General features: G+C 37.6%; 1 protein-coding gene across 6 annotated transcripts in view; it reads right to left on the bottom strand.

The window, feature by feature from the left end:
* Window positions 1-3475: 3475 nt before the first annotated feature.
* The window catches only part of GSK3B (glycogen synthase kinase 3 beta), a 196857-nt gene continuing 179027 nt past the window's right edge, over window positions 3476-21305 (bottom strand). For 3 of the 6 annotated variants that reach the window (XM_065876537.1, XM_065876538.1, XM_065876540.1), the window contains 2 exons: window positions 18265-18363; window positions 3476-3649 (listed from right to left, as the gene is read on the bottom strand). In XM_065876537.1, coding sequence (XP_065732609.1) covers window positions 3582-3649; window positions 18265-18363 — 167 coding nt within the window. In that variant the 3' untranslated portion in view covers window positions 3476-3581. Of the gene's footprint in view, window positions 3650-12402; window positions 12453-18264; window positions 18364-21305 lie in introns of all 6 variants that reach the window. The other 3 variants (XM_065876539.1, XM_065876543.1, XM_065876541.1) reach the window with 2 other exon arrangements.

Genomic DNA, 21305 nt, shown 5'->3' with positions numbered 1-21305 from the left:
ACACAGTAAGAATTAAACTGATTTTTTTCAAAGATAAATTAAAATGACATTTCATTGAACAGGGGTAGAGGTGGCAGGAGGAAGGAAAGTTCCCTTGCGAAAACAACAGTCCTCATCACGCGGGCGGCAATTGTGCAGCAGCCACTAGGAATTGCACCACAGCATTTTAGACCACTCGTGTATCAAAACTGATACATTAAGAAACTTTGATTCATAAATCTAATTCTCTCTCTATTTCTTTCTCTCATTTGGGAGGGAAGTAGACAAGGAGGAGAGAGAGAGAGAGGGTGGAAGTCTCCTGGAATCTGCTGTTTGTAAGACCCATGGTTAGGGTTTGGGGACAGAGACGAGCAAAATCTAATCTATTCAATATCCTCCAGCTCTAGGGCTCCCTGGCACTACACTAAGTCCCTGGATGGACCGAGTGAAATGAAACTGGTCACTGCAACTGAGGAGGAAACAGATGTTCAGAACCAAATCAAAGGCAGGGCTTAAATGAAATGAGATTATGAACATGGTTTCCTCTTTCCACTCCTGAGCATGGTATCACTGAAATTAACTGTGGAAGGAGCAAAGATAATGTGTTATGAGTGAGCTATTATTTCAAAGGGAAAGGGGCGGGACAGGGAGACATGGAGAGAGAAACCAATTAAAACTTCAAAATGAAAAACAAAAAAACAAACACATGGAAGCGAAGGCACTCCAAACTATATAGATACACTATACATTGCTAGAGTTATTGTTACAATAATACAGGCCGGTACCTACTGTACAGAGTTAAAACTATATGGCTTTAAAAAGCTCGTCTACAATTTGTCTGATTATTAAACAGAATCACTGCCCTGAACAGTAACTTTTTGCTCATTAATAACAGTTCCTGGGTCCACATATTTACATACAAAACAATAAAACTTAAATTGAAAAACATTGAAAGAAAATATAATGTACAAGCTTGAATTTGGTGAGGAGCTTTTTATTATTATTATTATTATTTACAAAAAGATATTCAGAGACCTGGATCTCACTTGTATAAAAGAGTTCTGTGATCCCGCCATGATCCTTGAGAAAGAAAAATCATGCACCTCAGCCCTCACACACACACACACACACACACACAATAAAATAAGAGAAAAGCATCCGACTTTTCTCTCTTCTTCTCTTACCCCATTTGTGGGGGGAAAGTGTTTTCTAAAACAAGCACAGATTTTTATGGACTCTAGCAAGTATACCAAGTCCAGAGTAGTGTCTGTGTCCAAATGTTTGGCTGGGCAGTTTGGTCTGAAAGTAGGTCCATTCCTTTGTCACAGACCTGCTGTCCAGCTTCTTTATAAATCTTTTCTGAAAATGGTCTATCAAAGCCATTCCCTTTAGGAATTATGCTGCCACATACTTTGATTCAGACTTCTTTCAAATCTTAATTTGCTCTCGGAAGCTCATTATGCAAAGTAAAATTCAATTTGATTTGGTTTGACTGAGTGTGTTTCCCTTCTCGTGAACTCTGATATAACCAGAGGTTTGAGAAACGCTTCTGTGGCTTAAGAGCTTAGCCAGACAGTGAGTGAAAACTAAGATGGCTCACCGTTGTCTCTCTGGGTACTGGTTCATGTCAGCAGGCAGTACGACTCTCTTGGAGAGTCACACACACTTTGTTAAGAAGCAGGACAGGGTGCCGGGACCTGCATGAGGGCTGCCAAGACACTCTACTTCCAAATCACCTGGAGGGCGAGACCCCTAACATGTCCTAAGGTGGCAACAAGGAGGGTGAAAGGAGGTTACACACAATCTGGGGCTCAGCTCTGCAGCCCTACAGTTATCAGCTAACCTTGGAAGGTGTACGGGGCAGGAAGGAAGGTAGGCGGGAAAGGCGGCCATCACTCAAGTGATCTTTAAATGTAAAGTACAACTGATTGTGCCTTAAAGATTCATTAGGTCAAGTAATGGCCCATAAGCACCAAGGTGACTAAGGTTCATTTTAGAGTATATAAGGCCCGCATAGATGTCAACCTTAAACATATAAACCAAACTAGTTGTGAAAATCTATTTCCTCACTGCCAACATAATCCTTCAATTCTCCTTGCTTTCCAAGGAATATTGCTTTTTCTTCAAAAACAGAGACTGATTCTTACACTGTTCACTGATTATACAAAGAAAAACAGAAACAAAAATTCTTAACTGGGTTTGGGGGGAAACATTCTTCTCATGCTTCAACCAGTCAATTTTGATACTGTGGACAAAAACAAACAAACAAACAAACAAAAAACCCAAAACTAAAGGCAGTATTGAATCTATGTATATAACATATATACACACATTTATATAATCAGCTTTCCTATAAAGTCAGCAGGTACAAGTGACTGTTTATATCATTTTGATGTGTAGTTTTTAATATTCCTACCATCTAAAATCATAATGGTCTATCTCACATGCGTCAATAAATAAAATTTAAAAAGCACGAGGTTAAAAAGGCTGAAATTAAATACAGATTCTAGATTTGGATTTAAAATCAGAACTATGTGCAGAACGTGGCACTTTCTGCAAGCTCATTTTGCAATTAAAAAATATGAAAAATAAACCAGTAGACTGTTATAGTTCACATTATTTAACTATGATGTCCTCTCAAGTGTATCTTTCCAAGGGAAGCAACTTTAGAAAAAATCTGGACAAATTCATCCACAGTGGTGAGACCTGCCCCTGGCCTGTCCCCTTCCTCCAGGTTCGTCAGCTTTTGACCTCTGCAGTCAGAGGGGCCAGCTCAGCACCCTTTTTAGTCTCCTCCTAGGTCACTAGATTAAAATTGTACTAAGATTTATAGAGAACCTTTGGTCAGGCAAACAAAGATCCACACACAGAGCACACACGCTCCTCCTTTGACAGCTTCCTACGTAAGTTTCTTCACCACTAGCACTGATTAAGAGCAAAATAAAACCTTAACAAATCAATTAAGAATTTTCCCCTTATAAATTCAAACTTTATTGACCTCCAGGGTTACAAATGACACACATTTCCTTTTTTGTCTGCCACACCTGCCATCAACATGCCAAAGGCATGTCTTCAAGTACCCGAGGATATGGATTAATTTTACAAGTGACATTTAAGTCCCCATTGAGTTACACCTGCTAAGCTCCCAACCAATTTCAAGCTGTGCACTATACCCAAGTCTTACACTTGACTTTAAAAGAAAACAAAGTTCAAAAAAACTTCCGCACAGAACAAAGTTTTCTTCTTTTGTGGAAGGGGCATGAGGCAGGAGTCCTGTTTTTAAAGTATACAACAGCAGACTTTTGATAAAAAAAAGATTGTCGTGGGAGAGAGACTGTGTGTTCTAGTGCCCCGCTTTCCCCTCCCCACGACCCCTCCCAACCCCTGGGTCTCCCTCAAAGTGAGAATACAATGAAATTGGTTTGTATTTATAGATATTTTACAAGGTTAAATAAGAACAACAATAATAATAAAAAAATTGAACACTAAAATGAACAGGTTTTTTTTCTCTTTTTAATTTTCTTTCCAAATGTGACCAGTGTTGCTGAGTGACACTCAAGTAACTGGTGGTTTTTCCTGTGCAGCTGGCTGCTCGGGACTGTTCAGGTGGAGTTGGAAGCTGATGCGGAAGCGGCGTTATTGGTCTGTCCACGGTCTCCAGCATTAGCATCTGCAAATCAAAAGCCCCAAGAGAGAGCATGAACAATGCTGTAACACCCCAGAGAGAAAAGTACGCGGCCTCAACTGCAGGCTGAGAGCTGCATCTGGAACGCTGTTTTGAATATGGCCAATACTATGAAATCTGAATTTTCTTCTGCTTAGAGTTAAGTATGTGCGTTGGCCAGGTCTTGGTACAGAGAAGACGGTATCTTTGAGTAAGTTACAGACTCAGGGAGCCAGAGACCATTTCTGTCAAAGCTCTTGCCACAGCTGGGATTAGCAGAGCATGAATACTCAGTTGGACTCTAGCTCACTTGAAAATAAATGAACAGTGTACAGCTGTGAAAACTTGCTAAAAATTCTGAATGGTGTTACCATATGCCATCTGCTTAAGTGGGTGAATGAGTGGGGCAGTGAAAGTAATATGGGTCAGTGGTGATGGGAGAAGCACCAAGCATAAATCAAACTCAGCTGCTTGCTTTCTAGGTACAGTCCCCCTTCGTTATTCATACAAATGGAAGACACAACCAGCAAAAAGGAAATTTCAGCCATTGTAGTACCAATTCCCTTATTCAATTCAATAAAGCATCTTATAGTCAAATGTCTTAGCACTTGAGCTTACTTTACCTAATCCTTTAAAAATACATATAACTTTACAACTAACTTGAACCCCTGCCCCCCCCACTCACACTTTTTAAGGTCCATTATTATTTCACAGCCTCCATTAACATTTACACAGACATTTAACTGTGTCCAGACTGGCTCTCCATCTCGGGTAGGCAAGATACTACTGTTTCAGTGGCTTGTCAAGTGGCATCCCTGTCATCACACACGTGACTGGGAATATACTGCTAGGCAAATTTTCTCTCAAAAACTTCACACTAAGCCCTGAGCAAGAAGGGAGGTGGCTTGACTGAGATGGGCAACTTCCAAGAGCCATCGCCCTAGAAGTCCACCACCCTTGGCTATCAAGGCTAGGGACACCAAAAAACAGACTCAGAAGTTTTGTCTCTCTCTCAAGACTGTAGCTCTCCTGTATCCTATGTTGAGCCGAGTAAATGTTATGGTTGAAGGCAACATTTGGTCTTTGGATCTTTCTACTTTGAATTTTTTAATTGAGCAAGAAACAAAAGACCCCAAGGATACACAGCAACTGTAGCTTAAGGAACTCTTAAGGATTAGCTATTCAGTTCATCATTTTGATAGCAACTCGTTAAAAACTATACTTCCTTCCTAAATTCCCAATTGTTCCTCAAAACAATCTACCCTTATATACATTTAACTCAGCCTTTGGGGAAAAAATGTTTATATCTCTTAATAAGAATGGTTGTGCTTAATTCATTTTACTTCCTTCAAAACATCTATAGCACTATTTTCATGAAAATAAGCACAGACATTATGACATCAGGATCCAAGCGTTAGTTTCATATTGCCCAGGGCATGGCATCATGTTAACTTATCTGCATGGCACATGGACAGGTGGCAAGAGAGGGTATATGATATATAGCATATAACCTAGTCTCCAAAGGCAGGCAAACAGCCTTTCCCAATAATCAGTCAGTAATTGTACTAATACTTCATTCATTAACTCTTGGTTTTTCCTGGATATGCCCTACTTAGCAGGAGTTTTATTCTCAATGATCATCCCAATTCTGTGCATCAATAACCTAACATCAATTCCTATCCAGGCCACAGGCTCCTATAAGGCTTTCTCAGGAAAAATGTTCATTTTCATAATTTAGGCACAGGCTACATTAAAAACAACACTCCTGAGAAAGCCTGGAAGGCACAGAGATATTGGCACAGAGATATTTCAGAATTATAATGATCCTCACAAACCCATGCTTATTATTGCAGCATTTCTCATGCTTTGGATGACACTCAGAACCTGCATGCTTATCATCAAACAGCACTTTCCTCTCATTTTCAACATGTGAAGATGACAGGTAAAACTGTCAAATTCTGGTCTTCCTCAGGACTTAAGAGATCAGCACACATACCAGCAGTGTTAGCAGCTCTGGCTATAGCAGCCATTAGCTATTGGCCAACATTCACCAAGGCTCCTCTACATTGCCAGCCAGCCCATTACATTAATTTACTCTTTGGCAATATCTTATTTAGCTACTAATCTGCTATTGTCCTTTCAGCGGCTATTACCTATGAGCTTATGACATTCCCAAAACTAGTCTTCCCTTCCTTGGATAAATTCAAAGGCTGCTTGTATGATCATAATAAAAAGCATAAGCCTTTTAAGTGGGCATATAACCAGAAACAAAATCACGTTCTGAATAATAAAAAACATTCATGTTCCTCAGGTTTGTAATTTAATCATCTCTTATTTTTCTTTGAATTATTTCCAAATCACCTAATGAGTAAAATTTTAACAGCTAATTATTTTGATTACAATTATCCTTGATATCACAGGATAATATAAAGTCACAGCACTGGACTCATTCATCAAAAACAAAGAAACAAAAACCCTACGCCCTGTGCAATGAACTCTACTTAAAATCAAATTATACATGTCTTTCCTGAGAAAGGAGAGTTCTCTGCTTTTCAGAGGGAGACAAAGCACAGGGAGGAGAAAAGCAAAACAAACAAACGTGACTCTCCATAAACTCAATAGTAGCTCCAACAGACTGCCTGGTTTACTAAATGAGCAAAACTATGTTTTTAAAGTTCTTCTTGGTACATGCTTATTTTGATCTCACTGTCAAGTCTGTAAATTTATTTTACAGAGTTGAATCTGAATTAATATGGACCCTCTATAATAAAAATGTTCATTAATTTAAAATTCTGATAAACTGTCACTAGACTTAGATGTTTACTGCAATTTCTGTAACTTTTCTTCTCAAGCATTTAAAACAGTAACTTTTTTTTTGACATTCTTTTTTTAAAATATTCTTTTCCGTTACGGTTTATCAGACAGGATATTGAATACACTTCCCTGTGCTATACAGTAGGACCTTGTTGTTTATCCACTCTATATGTAATAGTTTGCATCTGCTAATCCCAAACTCCCAGTCCATCCCCCCCAACACCCCTCCCCGTTGGTAACCACAAGTCTGTTCTCTATGTCTAAACAGTAACTCTTTAAAAGCAGCAAAGCTCATTTTGCCTCTCCTTCATTCCCTTCCCTTTACATATGTACTGGTAAAAGTGATGCAACCTGGCATTATGATTTAAACTAAGATCTTTTGATTATAAAGGATCCAACTATGAAGAGTCAAAGATTGACTATATAGTCTCTTGTTTTCAGTTTTGAGATGCTCTTCTGAAGTTCACAGTGATATATCTTCCTTAAATCTAATCCAATTTCACAAAGTTGTACAACTTAATAACTGTGTGATTTTGGAACAAGTTATTTTACCTCTCTACCCTCAATTTCCCCATCTGTAAAATGGTGATAATACCACCCATCTATGTAATAAGGCCTAAGAAGTGCTTAGTAATTGTCCAATAAATGGAAAGGTAAAAGAAACATCTAGAAATACACAGATGTATAGTTTAGTGTGACTGCAATAACCACCATCACCACCACAGTAAGTATCAGTGGTAGCAGTTGTTGACATCTGGGTGCTTACCAATGTGCTAGACATCATACTAAGTATGTTGCAAGCATGTCATTTAGCCTACAAAGCAAGAAACAGGTACAATTATTGCACCCATTTTGCAAATGGGAAAAAATGGATGCACAAAGCGATGAGATAATGTGTCTAAGGTCACAGAGCTAACAAGTGGAGAGCTGAGCACAGAGGGAACAGAGGAAGAATATGATTACCTTTATGCCTATAGGAGACAAGCAGAAAAGATTTCCTAGCAAAGGGAGAGAGAGGACTTTCATTCAGGCCTAACCCCTACATAATCCAGTGTGATTTCCAGAAGTCTATTTCTATTAACTAAAGAGTTACTACATTAAAACAGGTGAATTTATAATATGAAGAATTAAGAGGATGGCTATTTTATTATCTAATTTTCAAACAGTCTCTACGGGGTATACAGAGATACAAGTGTTTTGGAAACAACTATAGAGCTGATGTTTCACTGACTTCCAACATTCCTAGAAACCAATGCTCATTACCACCCTTCTGATACTGCTGCACAATAAACCAACCAACCAACAAACCAAATGAAGAATGGACTTGAGGGAGAAAGGAGAGAATAATCAGTTTTGGGGGAGGAAGGTGTAAGACCGTTCTTTTACATTGTGGTAGCCACCCTCGAAGATGACTTCAGTGAGTCATGCACCTCTTGATGTCCATGCCCTCATGCAGTCCCCTCCCCCAGTAAATAGGGCTGACCTGTGTAACCAACAGGATATTGCAGAAATAATGGTGACAAAGTTAGGACATAAAAGACACGTGGCTTCCACCTTCTCCTCCTTGGATTGCTTGGCCTAGGGGAAGCCAGCTGCCACAATGTGAGATACTCAAGTAGCACTACGGAGAGGTCCACGTGGTGAGGGACTGGGCCTCCTGCATACAGCCAGCTCAGAGTCACTAACCACACGAATGAGCCATCCTGCAAGTACAGCTTCCAGCCCCAGGCAACCAGCCTTCAGATGTCTGAAGCCCTGGCTGACATTTTGGCTACAACCTCAGGAGAAATCCTGACCCAGAATTATACAGTTAGGCTGCTTCTGAATTTCTGACCCCTGAAAACTGTGTGAGATGCTAAATGTTTATTCTTTTTTTTAATGTCATTTTTGTCTTTTATTCGTTTTTAAAAGTTTATTTATTTACTTTTTTACTTTTGGGTCTTCGTAGCTGCATGCGGGCTTTCTCTAGTTGTGGTGAGCAGGGGCTACTCTTCATTGCAGTGTGCAGGCTTCTCATTGCAGTAGCTTCTCTTGTTGTGGAGCACGGGCTCTAGGTGCTCAGGCTTCAGTAGCTGTGGCTCGCGGGCTCTAGAGCACAGGCTCAGTAGTTGTGGTGCATGGGCTTAGTTGCTCCGTGGCATGTGGGATCTTCCCGGCCCAGGGCTTGAACCCGTGTCCCCTGCATTGGCAGGCGGATTCTTAACCACTGTGCCACCAGAGAAGCCCGAAATGTTTACTCTTAAGCTGCTAAATTTTGGGGTCTCTTGATACACCGCAACAGATAACTAATGCATACATATAGGTCAAATAACTTAAATGCCAGTTAGGGTTTGTGTTCACAAGCCCATGAACCAAGTCCCTCTACAAAATTAGGTATGCTCCTAATAAACTGTACAAGCAAGAAAGATTGCATCAGATGTTCAATTGTTTTTTCCCTAATGCTGAGAAGAGTCTATGGTTCTGTGACTTTTGTATTGGATATGGCAAAGGGAATTTGTGCATGTACTGTATTGAGACCAATTTTACTCTGTGTGACTTCAGATGTAAAAATGACAAGTTGGGCAATCCCATAGTGAAACTAAGGGTGAAGCTCTAAGGTATTAAGTTCCCAACAGAGTCCACCAGGCTGCGATTTTTGTCCTAGAGTAAGTTTTTATGTACAAAATTCCATATCTGATACATATATTTTTCAGGAGAGGATTCACAGTTTTATTCTCAGAGTCTCAAAGATCTGTAAGAGTTGCTACATAATCCAGTCATGGATTTGATGGGTAGCTGTCTCAATTCCGAGGAAACTGCATCATCTAGTTGCTCAGGCAGTAAACCAAAAGTTCTTACCTCGATTCTTTACTCCCCAACCCCCACCAATGTATCAGCAAGTCCTGTCCATTCTCCCTCCAAATGTGTCTGATAAATGTGTAAATGGGGAGGGGAAGGAGAGTGAATGGAAGGTCCCACATTTACAAACTGTCACCAAAAGGTTTAAATAGAAAAGCAGAAAACAAGGGAACAGGTCAGGAGGAAAGGACAGAGAATAAACAAAGGAGCTGGGGTTCCTAAGACTCTGCTCAGTATTCCAGAACTATGGGTCTATAAAAGTTAAAACCTTCTAATTGATACAAGTGTTCATTGTCTGGCTCAACAGCAATAATGGAAATGTTTTATCTGCACTCTGTAATAGGATGACTGCTAGCTACATATGGTTATTTAAATTTAATTGAAATTAAATAAAAATAAAAATGTAGTTCCTTATTTACCCTAAACACGTTTTCAGATTCTCAAAAGCTATAAAATCATTATTGGCATATTAGTAGAAGAGCGTATTTCAGATATATCCAATCCTTTTTGTGCTTTACATGTACTTTACAAGTATACTTGGGAACTTTAAGTATACTTTTATTTCCTTTATTATGCTCTCCCACGCCTATATTATGTATTTCTATTTGCCAGCTATCCTGTTTTTATAGCAAGTTAGAAATGTCTCATGACAGGTCAACTCCTCTAAAAGATAAAATTTTGGAGGCCTGAGCCACGCTGTTTGTACTGTGTAGCTAACTCAGGATGTTGCTATTCAAGCTGTTCCAAGTGGAAATGCCTCTACTATAAAACTATGTCTCAGACATTCATGTTATTAACTGACACATGAACAAACAACACATGAACCATTACTCACAGAGAATTAAAGGTATACCCCAAAGTTATATTTAAACCGAAATCATAATCCACACTAATGAAATCAAAGTAGTGTCACTATTAGGGAAAAGGATTCAATTTTCACTTTTCTCTTTATACTGTCTACTATGATTTTGACGATTTTGTGTGTGTCATAATGAGGGAGAGGGAGGGGAAACACTCCTCAGCAAAGCACCATCACCTCTCACGTCATATTATTCCAAGGAAAAGGTGTGGCACAAGACTCCATGGTGGCTTCAGTCATTTAAAAAATAGAACTGAAATTCAGGTGCTAGTGAGCCAATCAATCCAGCAGCAAACCTGGAGGGCTTATCAACAACACTGTTTATACTTGATGTGCCAGCAGTAGAGGTCTTAGCTGCTGTGAGTTCAGGGGCAGAGCACATTTCAATTAAGAGGCTTGGTTGTTCAGGGTAAAAAAACTGAAGGCCATGGGGACACAGGATATATTCATCTTTTAAGTTAAAAGACTTAGTTTAGGAACAAAGAAAAGGCATATGAACATAAACAGGTAACTTCAGGTAAGGAACTGAGGAACACCTGAAGAACACCTGGAAGAATGTCTTATAGGACACTCACCAACTTAATCAAGAAGGTTTTATTACATTACTTTTGGAGGAAGGAGGAAAAACCCAGGTAAAATTTTTGACTTAATAGGAAAGAACATGTTTTACATAAAAAGAAGCAATTTCCTAGAAGTGATACTTAGCACTGCTCTGGTGAAAATAACGACAAAGATGGTTTGACTTTAGGTACCTATACGCAAACTCACTAAGTGAACTTGAAATCCTAACAGAGGGTAGACATAGTCTCATTGGTGTCAGTGAATTTGTCAAACTGGCACATATGGATGGAAGTCTGTATTTCAAACACAGAGCCAATAGGAGGAAATGGGTACAGCGCTGTACCTACACACACCTTTTTCATCTGCTAAGTTGGTAATGCATAAAAATACACGTGTGCACATGCACTCTGCACCTCCCCCACCCCACTCTGGGCTGGCCAGTGTTGAAGTAATAGAGAAGTGAAAAAATATGTGCATTACCATTGTAGACTGGGACAAACTTTCTGGAAGGCAATTTGACAATATGTCTTAAAAAAAACTTCCTTATATCTTTTGACTCAGGAATTCTTCTAAAAACTGGGACACAACCCAAATGTCCAAGAATAAGGAATTAGTTAAAGAAATTATGGTACAGGCTTAGAATACTGGTTGAATACTAAAGTCATGTACTCCCCTTCCCCCAAATAGCATAAGCCCATTTAAAAAATGGGACAGAGTTATCTCTGTCCACTGAAAACTAGACTAAAATATATTAAATGGTGTTACCTTTGATTTTCTTTGGAAGTGAGAATATGGAGAGTCTTATTTTCTAAAATAATTATATACTGTATTTTTAATAGAGAAAAATCCTTGGGTTTTTAAAAATAGTTATATATTTTTATAAAATTCCACATACATTTAGGTTAAGACAAAGAGAAAATAGACAGGAAAGAGTTTGGAAGATGAACACCTGAGGGCAACACTGTGGGTTCTGCAGCTAGACAGGGTATGGGTGCAGCTTTCCCAGAGCACACTATACAAGTGCCACAGAGGCAAAGGGTAATCATACTTGGGGGGGGTGGGGGGGGGAATAAAGGGATGGTAACCATTATTTTAGGAAAGTAAGTATTTGATACACTGACTTAATTTAACATTTTATTTATCAAAATCAGTGGAAACAAACAATGGGAGAAATTACTCTGGGTTTAATTCTGCCCAGCTAGAAAAAACTGTCTGGTGATGTAGAAGGTGACAGGGTGACAGAAATTCTGGGGTAAAAATAACTGTAATAGTAAGAAAAAGGGATCACTAGCCCTGGCTAAACTGAAACATGACTTTAGCAAAATGCATTTCAAAAAGTTCAGGGAACAAATAGGTATGATTTTGTAGTTACAGTCTTCAAAAGGGGTTAATAACTGACAAGAAATAGAAAATTATGAAAATCAAAATTCTGACCAACCAAACAATTGCACATACTCTCAATGCAAAGTAAAAGGAGAAGAACCAAAGAAACCAACTAAAAGGGTTTTCTTTGATGGGCTCATAATTTAAAAAGTAGGGCACACATCCCAGGAAGAATAGAAAATAAAAATGTGCACTTGTCAGAACAGGCCAGATTTGGTTTAAATGAGGTAACAGCAAAGGGTTTCAAAGCAAGATCAAAAAACATTAAGCCCCCTGACCAGGTAAAAAGACAGAGAAGACAGACCTTGTCCAACTCTTATCATGATTCCCTTTTCTGTTAGAAGGGTTTTCAACCTGGAAAGGATATAACAAAAATCCTAATAAACAAAATGCAGCCCGAGGAAGGTGAGGGAAATCTATACATTTTAAATGTCTTTAAACCCAGAATCTATAGTCCAACAAACACATTCTTAAATGGATTACAGAAATTCAGTTTACAAATATTTAAGCACTAGAAATTTCCTTAAGTCTTAAAAAAAAAAAAAAAAAGATTTCATTTCCATCTTTAACAGAGTTTCTTTTTTGATGGAAAAAATCTGAAAGTTTTCTTGACAACAGCAAAGCATTTAACTTAGTTTTCATAGCATTATTATATAAATGAGTATTGTAAGGTTGGTCTGTAGTTAAGAGACCAGTTATTCAGAGACTGTCACAAGAATAATCCCTAGTAAGCATTGCATAGTCCCATTTAACTTGTTTTATCAGTAACTTCAGTAAAGGCAAAAAAACCAAAACAAAACAAAAAACTAGTAGGCTCTGACTTGTCCTGTTTAATATATTCTATTAGTTGCTTGGATAGAGGCAAAAAATTGATGTGTTTATGAAATGTGCAGATGACAAATAATTGTATAGAAAACCTAACATCCTGATACTTTAGAACATATTCAGGATTAGGATTTAAAATCCTCATTAGTATGGAGGGGATGCTAGCCATCATTAAAATTTGAAGGACTTTTGCGTGTAAGAATTGGGTTGGTTTTCTATAATCCCAGAGTAGGATCACTGAATGAAAGAGGATTTCTAACAAAGTGATACAAAGATGGAATGTGTTACTGAATATTCCAGTTACTGAATATACACAAGCATGAGACACTAGTTCTCAGTAGATAATAAGGAAGGTGAAATCAGTGGTTTTCAAATTTGTTTTAATAGCAGAACTATTGCACTGGAAGAAGACTAATATACAAAGCAGAGAGAAAACTGCTCTAGCTGAAATTCCCAACCACATCTCACACTTAACTCAGGTGGCACTGGATCAGATTATCTCTAAAGTGGTTCATATTTGATTAGCAAAACTATAATTCCTCAAGATGTATTACTCTAGATGGTCCAGATGAATGGTCTCCCAAATGGAATGATTGGGAGGATCTGTTGGGGGTGTGGAGAAAAATCAGGTATAAATATCAAAATAAGAAATTGTACTTTATGGACTGAGAGTGGTATGTATACTTTTCAGGAGTTTCTCGTGTCAATCAGAGCCACAGTCAGATATAATGCCCCCAGGCACTGAGGTATTCTAAAAACAATTTAAAAGAATGAAAGTTTTTGAGGGAAAAAAACTCCCCACCACTAACAACATCCATACCCACTAATTTAACACAACTGTTTTAATTTCTGTATATTTGTATCTAGTTCCTATCCACACGCAAATACATATTTTGGCACAGTTACCAACATGGTACATAGGATTTTTAAGTTTTCTCCACATAAATTAAGATACTTCCACAAATGTAAGTTTCATAATAATTGTCTTTCATGGTTACATACAAATGGAGATTTCATAATGTACTGAAACATTTTCCTACTGTTGACCATTCAGATCATATTGGCTCTTTTTTTGTTCTTATATAATTATTCCTATTCATATCTCTGTACATGGTAGCTTTTTTTCTTCTATTAGATGTACCCTGAAGTTAAGATCCCTAAAGTGGGATTAGTGAATAAAAAAGTATGAATGCTGCTGTGTTAGCTCTTGTACATAGTAATGCTTTCCAACAGGTCTTTATCCATTCATCTGCAGTCACTACCGGAACCTTGAATACAACACATGGAAAAAGTAGTTGAAACATCTGCAAAAACAGTTTCCTCAGTATTAATCTCATTAAACTGATAGAAGCTATCTTTACTATTTTCAAGAAAGGTGAGAAAAATAGCTATTACTGTGATATTCTATTGTACTGATCAAGGTTCTTTTGGAGAGGCTAGAGAATAACAACTATATATTCCCAGAGTAATCTCACCTTTAGGCCATGGAATAATAACCTTTAGGCCACAATCTGGATAAGAAAAGGTTTACTTTCTTTGCTTTTCCAGAAGTAGCAATATAGAGACTAAATTGAGATTTCTGCCTACAATGTATTTAAAATTTAATAAGACCTAACATCTGAATACCATTTAATAACTTTGGCTACCAAAAGAAACTGACTAAAATCTAAAGCTTATTTCATGATAATATAGTCAGTATGATCACTGTTGATGGCATCTTCATCATTCTACTTTGTTCTTCTTCTGCTTTTATCCTACCTACTTTAGGATTTAGCTTTGCTCCCAGATCAACATAAATGTCACAGAACTCCATTCTTATTTAAGCCAGCTATAAACAACATAAAAGCTTCTGAGGCAGTCATCTAGGAGCCTCTGTATTCTGATGATCTTGCTCAAGATACAAACATGTGTGACAGAAGCTGAACTTCAGTGGTGCGGAGCATCAGCAGAAATGGTATTTTAACAGATCAGAAGATAATTTCAGGGCTATGCTTCTCTTCCGAAGTTGTTTCTTAGTGATCTAAATCCAATGTTAGATGACCAGGAGGCACATTCTCAGGCTAGTCAAAGTAGATATTCTGCTTCTTGTTGATATGGTTTTGTCCTAAACTAAAAGTGGCTCTATTTTCATGTATATTCTCCATTAAATTGACTTAAACTAAGTAAGCCAATTGTTTAGTTAGAAGTACATATTGCAATTAATTCACCTAAAGACATATTGGGTTCTATTGTGGTGCTGCACCTAGGGTAGGTGATTAGAAATTCTAATTTTGATAATTTTAAATTAGAAACATTTTCCAGGTTCAGATCTTCAAGGTCTGAAGCTTTGTAGCTTAACAGTTTACTTCTTCATACCTTGGAACAGACCTGGAAATGCTTTGTGAGGAAAGTTTCAGCCATGTCAGCAGGCATTCATTCCCTCACTGCTTGGGTGGAGAGATGGGGTGTCTATTTATTCAGGTGAGGAGAGTCACAGGTTCTTTCATAAGAATGATCCTTTTTCGTAAGAGGATGGAGGTCAACCTGCCTTTCACATGGCTGGTTTTTAACATTTCTGGATCTGTCCTTACTTGGCAATAACAATAATAAATATAGTGTAGCAGTTTCCTTTCACTGAAAGTCTACCATGTGACCAGGCAAAGTGTTAAGCACTTTGTACATTTTATATCTTACTTCTCACAACTATATGTAGTGGGTATTTACTATTCCTGTTTTATGGATAAAGAAACTGAAGCTAAGAGAGACAACAAAGAGCATGTATATTTTAAGGTGTTACTAAAGAATATAACTTATACTACCAAATTCTTATTTAAAATATGTGTACACGCACATACATATATATTTATACAAATACAGGTGGCCGTTAAGGTCATACAGTCAATCCCTTCATCTAGATGAGCATTTCCTGAGGTATGTTTGGTGACATTTACTTTGGCTCGCATTACTTTGGCCCCAAAGGAAACTGTTTTCCTTTAACCACACTGTGGTGGTATGCCTTTGGCTTACACTGAAGGGCATGAAGGGCACTTAGGAAAGTATCCAAATGGAACTCACCATTACATTTATTGTTGAAACTTTATTGTTGAGAATTTCATTTACTCTTATCTCTTATAGTACTAAATCTGTGGCCCTAAAGGAGAAATACTTCTCAAACAGCAGAGTCAGAAACACTTTGCTTCTCCTAAGCCACCAGTGTGCTTTTAATCTAATGAACGATGGAAATTTTTTTTTTTTTTTTTTTGCGGTACGCGGGCCTCTCCCGTTGCGGAGCACAGGCTCCGGACGCGCAGGCTCAGCGGCCATGGCTCACGGGCCCAGCCACTCTGCGGCTTGTGGGATCTTCCTGGACCGGGGCACGAACCCGTGTCCCCTGCATTGGCAGGCGGACTCTCAACCACTGCGCCACCAGGGAAGCCCCAATGGAAATTTTTAACAGATATCATTTCTTTATTTACTTTAGCCACTAGGAGGCTCAGAGAAATATGTGAAATCCTTTCTGATAACTATTAAGATACTCAAGGCATACATTCCTTTAATTTTAGCTCTGCCCTTAGCCTACTATTCCTCTATTAAATTCCTCATACCCTGATCTATTTCAACTTTAAAGTAAATTCTCAGGATTAAAGTCTAATGTTAGTTTCCATATTTATGTTGAAATTCGATTTCAACAGCTATAAAATGTATATACCACAATAAAATATTTTTTGAGGACTGCTGTAACCTGTATCAAAGCAACATCAAAATCAGGTTACATACTAGGATCCTACCAGGCAGACAATTTGCCCAAAACCTTAGTTGCAATCATTAACTAGTTTAGTATTTCACATTAAGAAAATCATTTAAAATTACCCAAAACTTACCAATCATAATTCTCATTGTTATTCACAGTCTAAAACAATTCCTAGAAACTAGATCAACAAGTAAGTGTACTAGTTCGGGGTTAGGGCCTATTTAATGTTTTGAACAATCTGTGTAATCTAACGTTGGCCAGTGAATTATTAAGTTTATTAATAGCTCATCTAAGTAATTCTGTCTTCCTTCTAAATAGAGGTCATAGTTAAAAACAAAACCAAAAACAGCCTCTATATTTTTACATTTAAAAAATTCAAAGCACATTTCAGTACATAATTGATTTGTACCATATTACTCTAAGAGAGCACTGCCACTCATTTTACAGATTGAGAAAACTAATAAGACATTACTAAAACTAATAAAGTTCAAATGACTTTCTCAAGGTTAACATGTGCTGATGAAACTAGAACTAGAAAAGAGACCTTTCTTTCCAAACTTTTTCTGGAATGAAGACAGGCCACAGATTAGAATGAAATGTTTTAAATCCTTATTAGCAACATTCTAAAAGAATAAGATCGGACAGGAACAAACAACTCTGTGTCAGACAACATGAGAGAGATTTTGACCTCACTGCTGAATGCTAAGAACTAGTAATGCAAGATTTTCTGTCTTGGAGCATAAACGCCCTTTGGCAAAAATGGGTCTGATCCAACTCAATTCAATGAAACAGATGATTAAATAAAAATGGAGTCAGCTCCTGACATCTGCGTTTTTGGTGGTGGTGGTGGTAGTGGGGTGTTGAGGGGAAGATACCAAATTCTTTGTGAGCCCAACTGTACTACCTACTATATTTCTAACTTCATTTTTAGCTGTCCTTCCGAGGACCTTCAATTCACTCAAGGTTGGGTATTTTCAGAATATCTGTAAAATGACAGTAATTCTCACTAAATCAGGTCCCAACATTAGCTATCTATGGGACCAGCAGTGTACCTGAGCTCTAAGCTGGGAGACCATGTGGGCATTCTTTTCTTTTTGGATAGACAAGATTTAGTCATATTCTGATCTAAGTCTTAGCTAAATGTATTGGCATTGCAGTTTTAGCCCTTTCAAATGATTAAATTACACCAATCTATATTCATACTTCTTGAAAATTTGCCTCTCTAGTATATTAATATAATTTATATTCAGGGTGATGGAATTAAAGTGAATTATCTTCAATAATATTACATTTGTACAGACTGCTTTCTGCTATAAGCATCTCACTTGACATATTAATCAAGAAATTATACAGAAAGCATGACTTTTAAAATAACAATTATGGTGACATCACTTAACATTATTATAAGATATTTATACCTCATATATAAAGCATTTATGGGGTCCTTTTATGCTTTTTGGAAATTAAAGCAACATTTTATTCCCATTTAATCATTTGGCTATGCTATGTTTTTGATACTTGGAAGGCACTAAATGTTCACATTCACCAAATGAGATAAAATGAAGACAAAAACAAAATACGTTTTTATAGCAGAGACTTATGCATTCTCACCTGAGGCTGCTGTGGTATTTGAAGGGGTTGAAGCAGCTGCTTGAATCCGAGCATGAGGAGGAATAAGGATGGTAGCTAGAGGTGGATTACTTGACAGTTCTAGAGAAAAGGTAAGACGCATGTGTTAGAATCCACTCTTAAATTTTATGTGAAACTATTTTATTGGTAACACTAACAGAAGATACAGCATTAAAACATTGGTTTAACAGAAAAAAAAGACATGATAAACCTACATCTGAAACTAAATCATGAGCTAGTAATTAACATATAGAGAAAGTCCACAGAAATGGTGTGATACATAACAAAGGCACTATCTGCTAAAATTAGGGTATCTCTGAAAACTAAAGATAGGCCGGGGAAAGGTACTGGTCAAAAGTTTGAGGGTAAGCATATTAATAAGATATATTTCCATCTTTTATTAACTTAAATATACTAGGTTTTCCCTTGGTGCTCCGACAGTATTTGACTGCAGGGATTGAGGGTGACGGTGTCACGGAAAAGAGAATATAATTGCAGTTTGTACTTCGGCATGCACAGACCAAGTTACTCGATAGCAGGTAAGATTTATCCAAACAGTAGAGGAAACGGGATTTAAGGAACATCTGTTTAAATTCTCATTGCTTTTATTAAAAATGTCTTTACTGAATTCTACTTTGCTTTTTAACTTAGTAAGATTATTACTTTTTAAAAGTTTGAAATACGCTTTTATCTGCACGTGGAAAGTTTCTCTCTGTCAACTGTATACAAACTGGCTTTCTTTAAAGAATTAAGTTCTGTATATGAATCGTGACAAAAAGATGATATTGGACTTAATAATGTAAACAACTACCGAGACATGGTGGTGAGCTTGTACATAAAAGTATCTGGTGTTAACTTCCGATAATACGACTTCTTCTAGTCTGCCTGGGACAACCCTGGTTTATTCTTGTAGTTCTGGCATTTAACTAGTGAGTGCTTATTTCCACTCTAATAAGTGTTGCTATTAATAATTCTTATTCCAATAATTTGAAGGAATAATTATATGACCATACTAGCTAAAGAAAGATGTTATCCTCTGAGCTACAAGCAATTCACAGTTACGGCACGGACTAAAAAAAGTTAGGAAATAGTATTTTCTTTAAATTAAAGTAAAATTCACATAATATAAAATTAATCATTTTAAAGTGTATAATTCGTGGAAGTTAGTACATTCACAATGTTGTACAACCATCACCTCTACCTAGTTTCAAAATATTTTCATCACCCCAAAGGGAAACCTTTAAGCAACTACTCGCCATTCATCCCTCCCGCCAGCCCCTAGTAAGAGAAATATCGTTTTAACGCAGTACTTTACAAAGCCCCTGGCAATACTGATTTATTCAACTCGGTGCCTTAGTAGCTAAATTTTGTACTAAATCAGATTCTAAATGATAACCAGATTCTGGTAAAAAGAAGCAATATGCTGATGTCAAGATATATGAAAAATGAATGGGAGGAAAAGCTCAAAACCGAGAGAAGACTATTCATTATCTTTTCCCCTTAAATGAGAAGACTTATTAGGTCAGCGCATCAAATAATAACCTTCCCTGAGTTGGAAAATCACTGCCCTAATGATCAGGTTTGAAGATATGCTGTTTTCTCATAATCAGCTTTAGTAAGCTGCTTCAGTTCTCACTGAGGTGCAGAAAGAGCCAGTGTAGTTTTACTTCAAATCAGTCCAATTTTAACGCACAACCTTACACCTAGAAAAACAAGAGAATCACTGATAATTGCCATGGCTGATGAGTTTATGGTTCTAAGAATAAAAATTAATGTAAGATGTGGTAGTTACTCTTCAGTAATCCAAAAGAAAGTCAGACTTACCATCCCAATTAAGATTAAAATCTCCTAAAATAGAAAAGCTTCTTTAAAATCCACCCATCCATCTACCCACCCACACCCTCATCCAACTAACAATACTGAGCATGAAAGATTGTGTTAGGTCCCAGGATAGACAGATAAAAAGATGGTTGTCTTTGTCTGTTCAACAGAAATAGGAAATGGAAGGACAATTACACAAATAAGCTGGCAAGAAAGGCATTCAATCGATGAGACTGGGACACTTTTAAATTAAAAGATCTCTATGACTATGAGCCCAACATCTAAAAGAAAACCCAAAAAAGGAAAAGATGACCAAAGATTTTAATATAAGACATTCTGACAGAGCTACAATTGAGATATCTTTAAAATAAACTGAGTATCAGTGGTCTGTGGTCACATGCTGTCCATTTTCTCCCATTCACTCAATCTCTTTTACCAGATCACCTATCCTTGTGTATCTGCATGTCCAATTGAGGGCCATGGTGGTTTTGTGTCTTATTCTGGTTAAGGTGTATATATGCGTACACACACACACACACACACACACACACACACAGTTGCAGGGTTTGAGAAAAACAACCTCTTTTTCACTAGGTGGCAGAGGGGTAACTAATGAAAGTGAAAGGGAACAGCAAAGAAAGACAACGATAACCAAAAAAAAGGAAGCTATGGGATACCGGAGGCTTTGCCACATCTAAAGACACAGGGGAGAGGTAAGTAAGGTTCATGAAACAACTTAAAAGACTAAGTTCTTAACCTAGAGTGAACAGTGGATAGCCTTTGGGGGCAGGGAGAACTTTTGTGAAAGTTGAGTCACACACCCAAAAACTTAAGAAATTCTAACCTGGTCAGCCACATATAGCTCTATTATCTCTCCAACTTCTATACACCATTGTCCTTTTCCTCTTCCTTAATTATATGTATTCCTTCAGGTCCATTGCTTTCCATCCATTAACTCTTCTCCACTTCAGAGAGCTTGCTCACTGTCACAGCTTTTGCTTGTGTGAATGAGGAAGCCTCCATGTATTACAGCACTGTTTTCTACACTACAAGTCTGTCCCTTTTGTGAGGAGAGACTATGGGCACTTCTGTGGGCTGTCACAAGTAGTCCAAAATGCTTGCAATTTTTTTTTTTTTTTGCATGCAACAATTACAACCTACTCCCAATCTCCCTATCTATCCATGGCACTGAATAGTAAGGA

Source organism: Phocoena phocoena, chromosome 4, assembly GCF_963924675.1.
Source record: "Phocoena phocoena chromosome 4, mPhoPho1.1, whole genome shotgun sequence".
NCBI lineage: Eukaryota > Metazoa > Chordata > Mammalia > Artiodactyla > Phocoenidae > Phocoena > Phocoena phocoena.
Note: the sequence above shows the minus strand (reverse complement) of the source record. Positions and strands in the feature narration are given on the sequence as shown.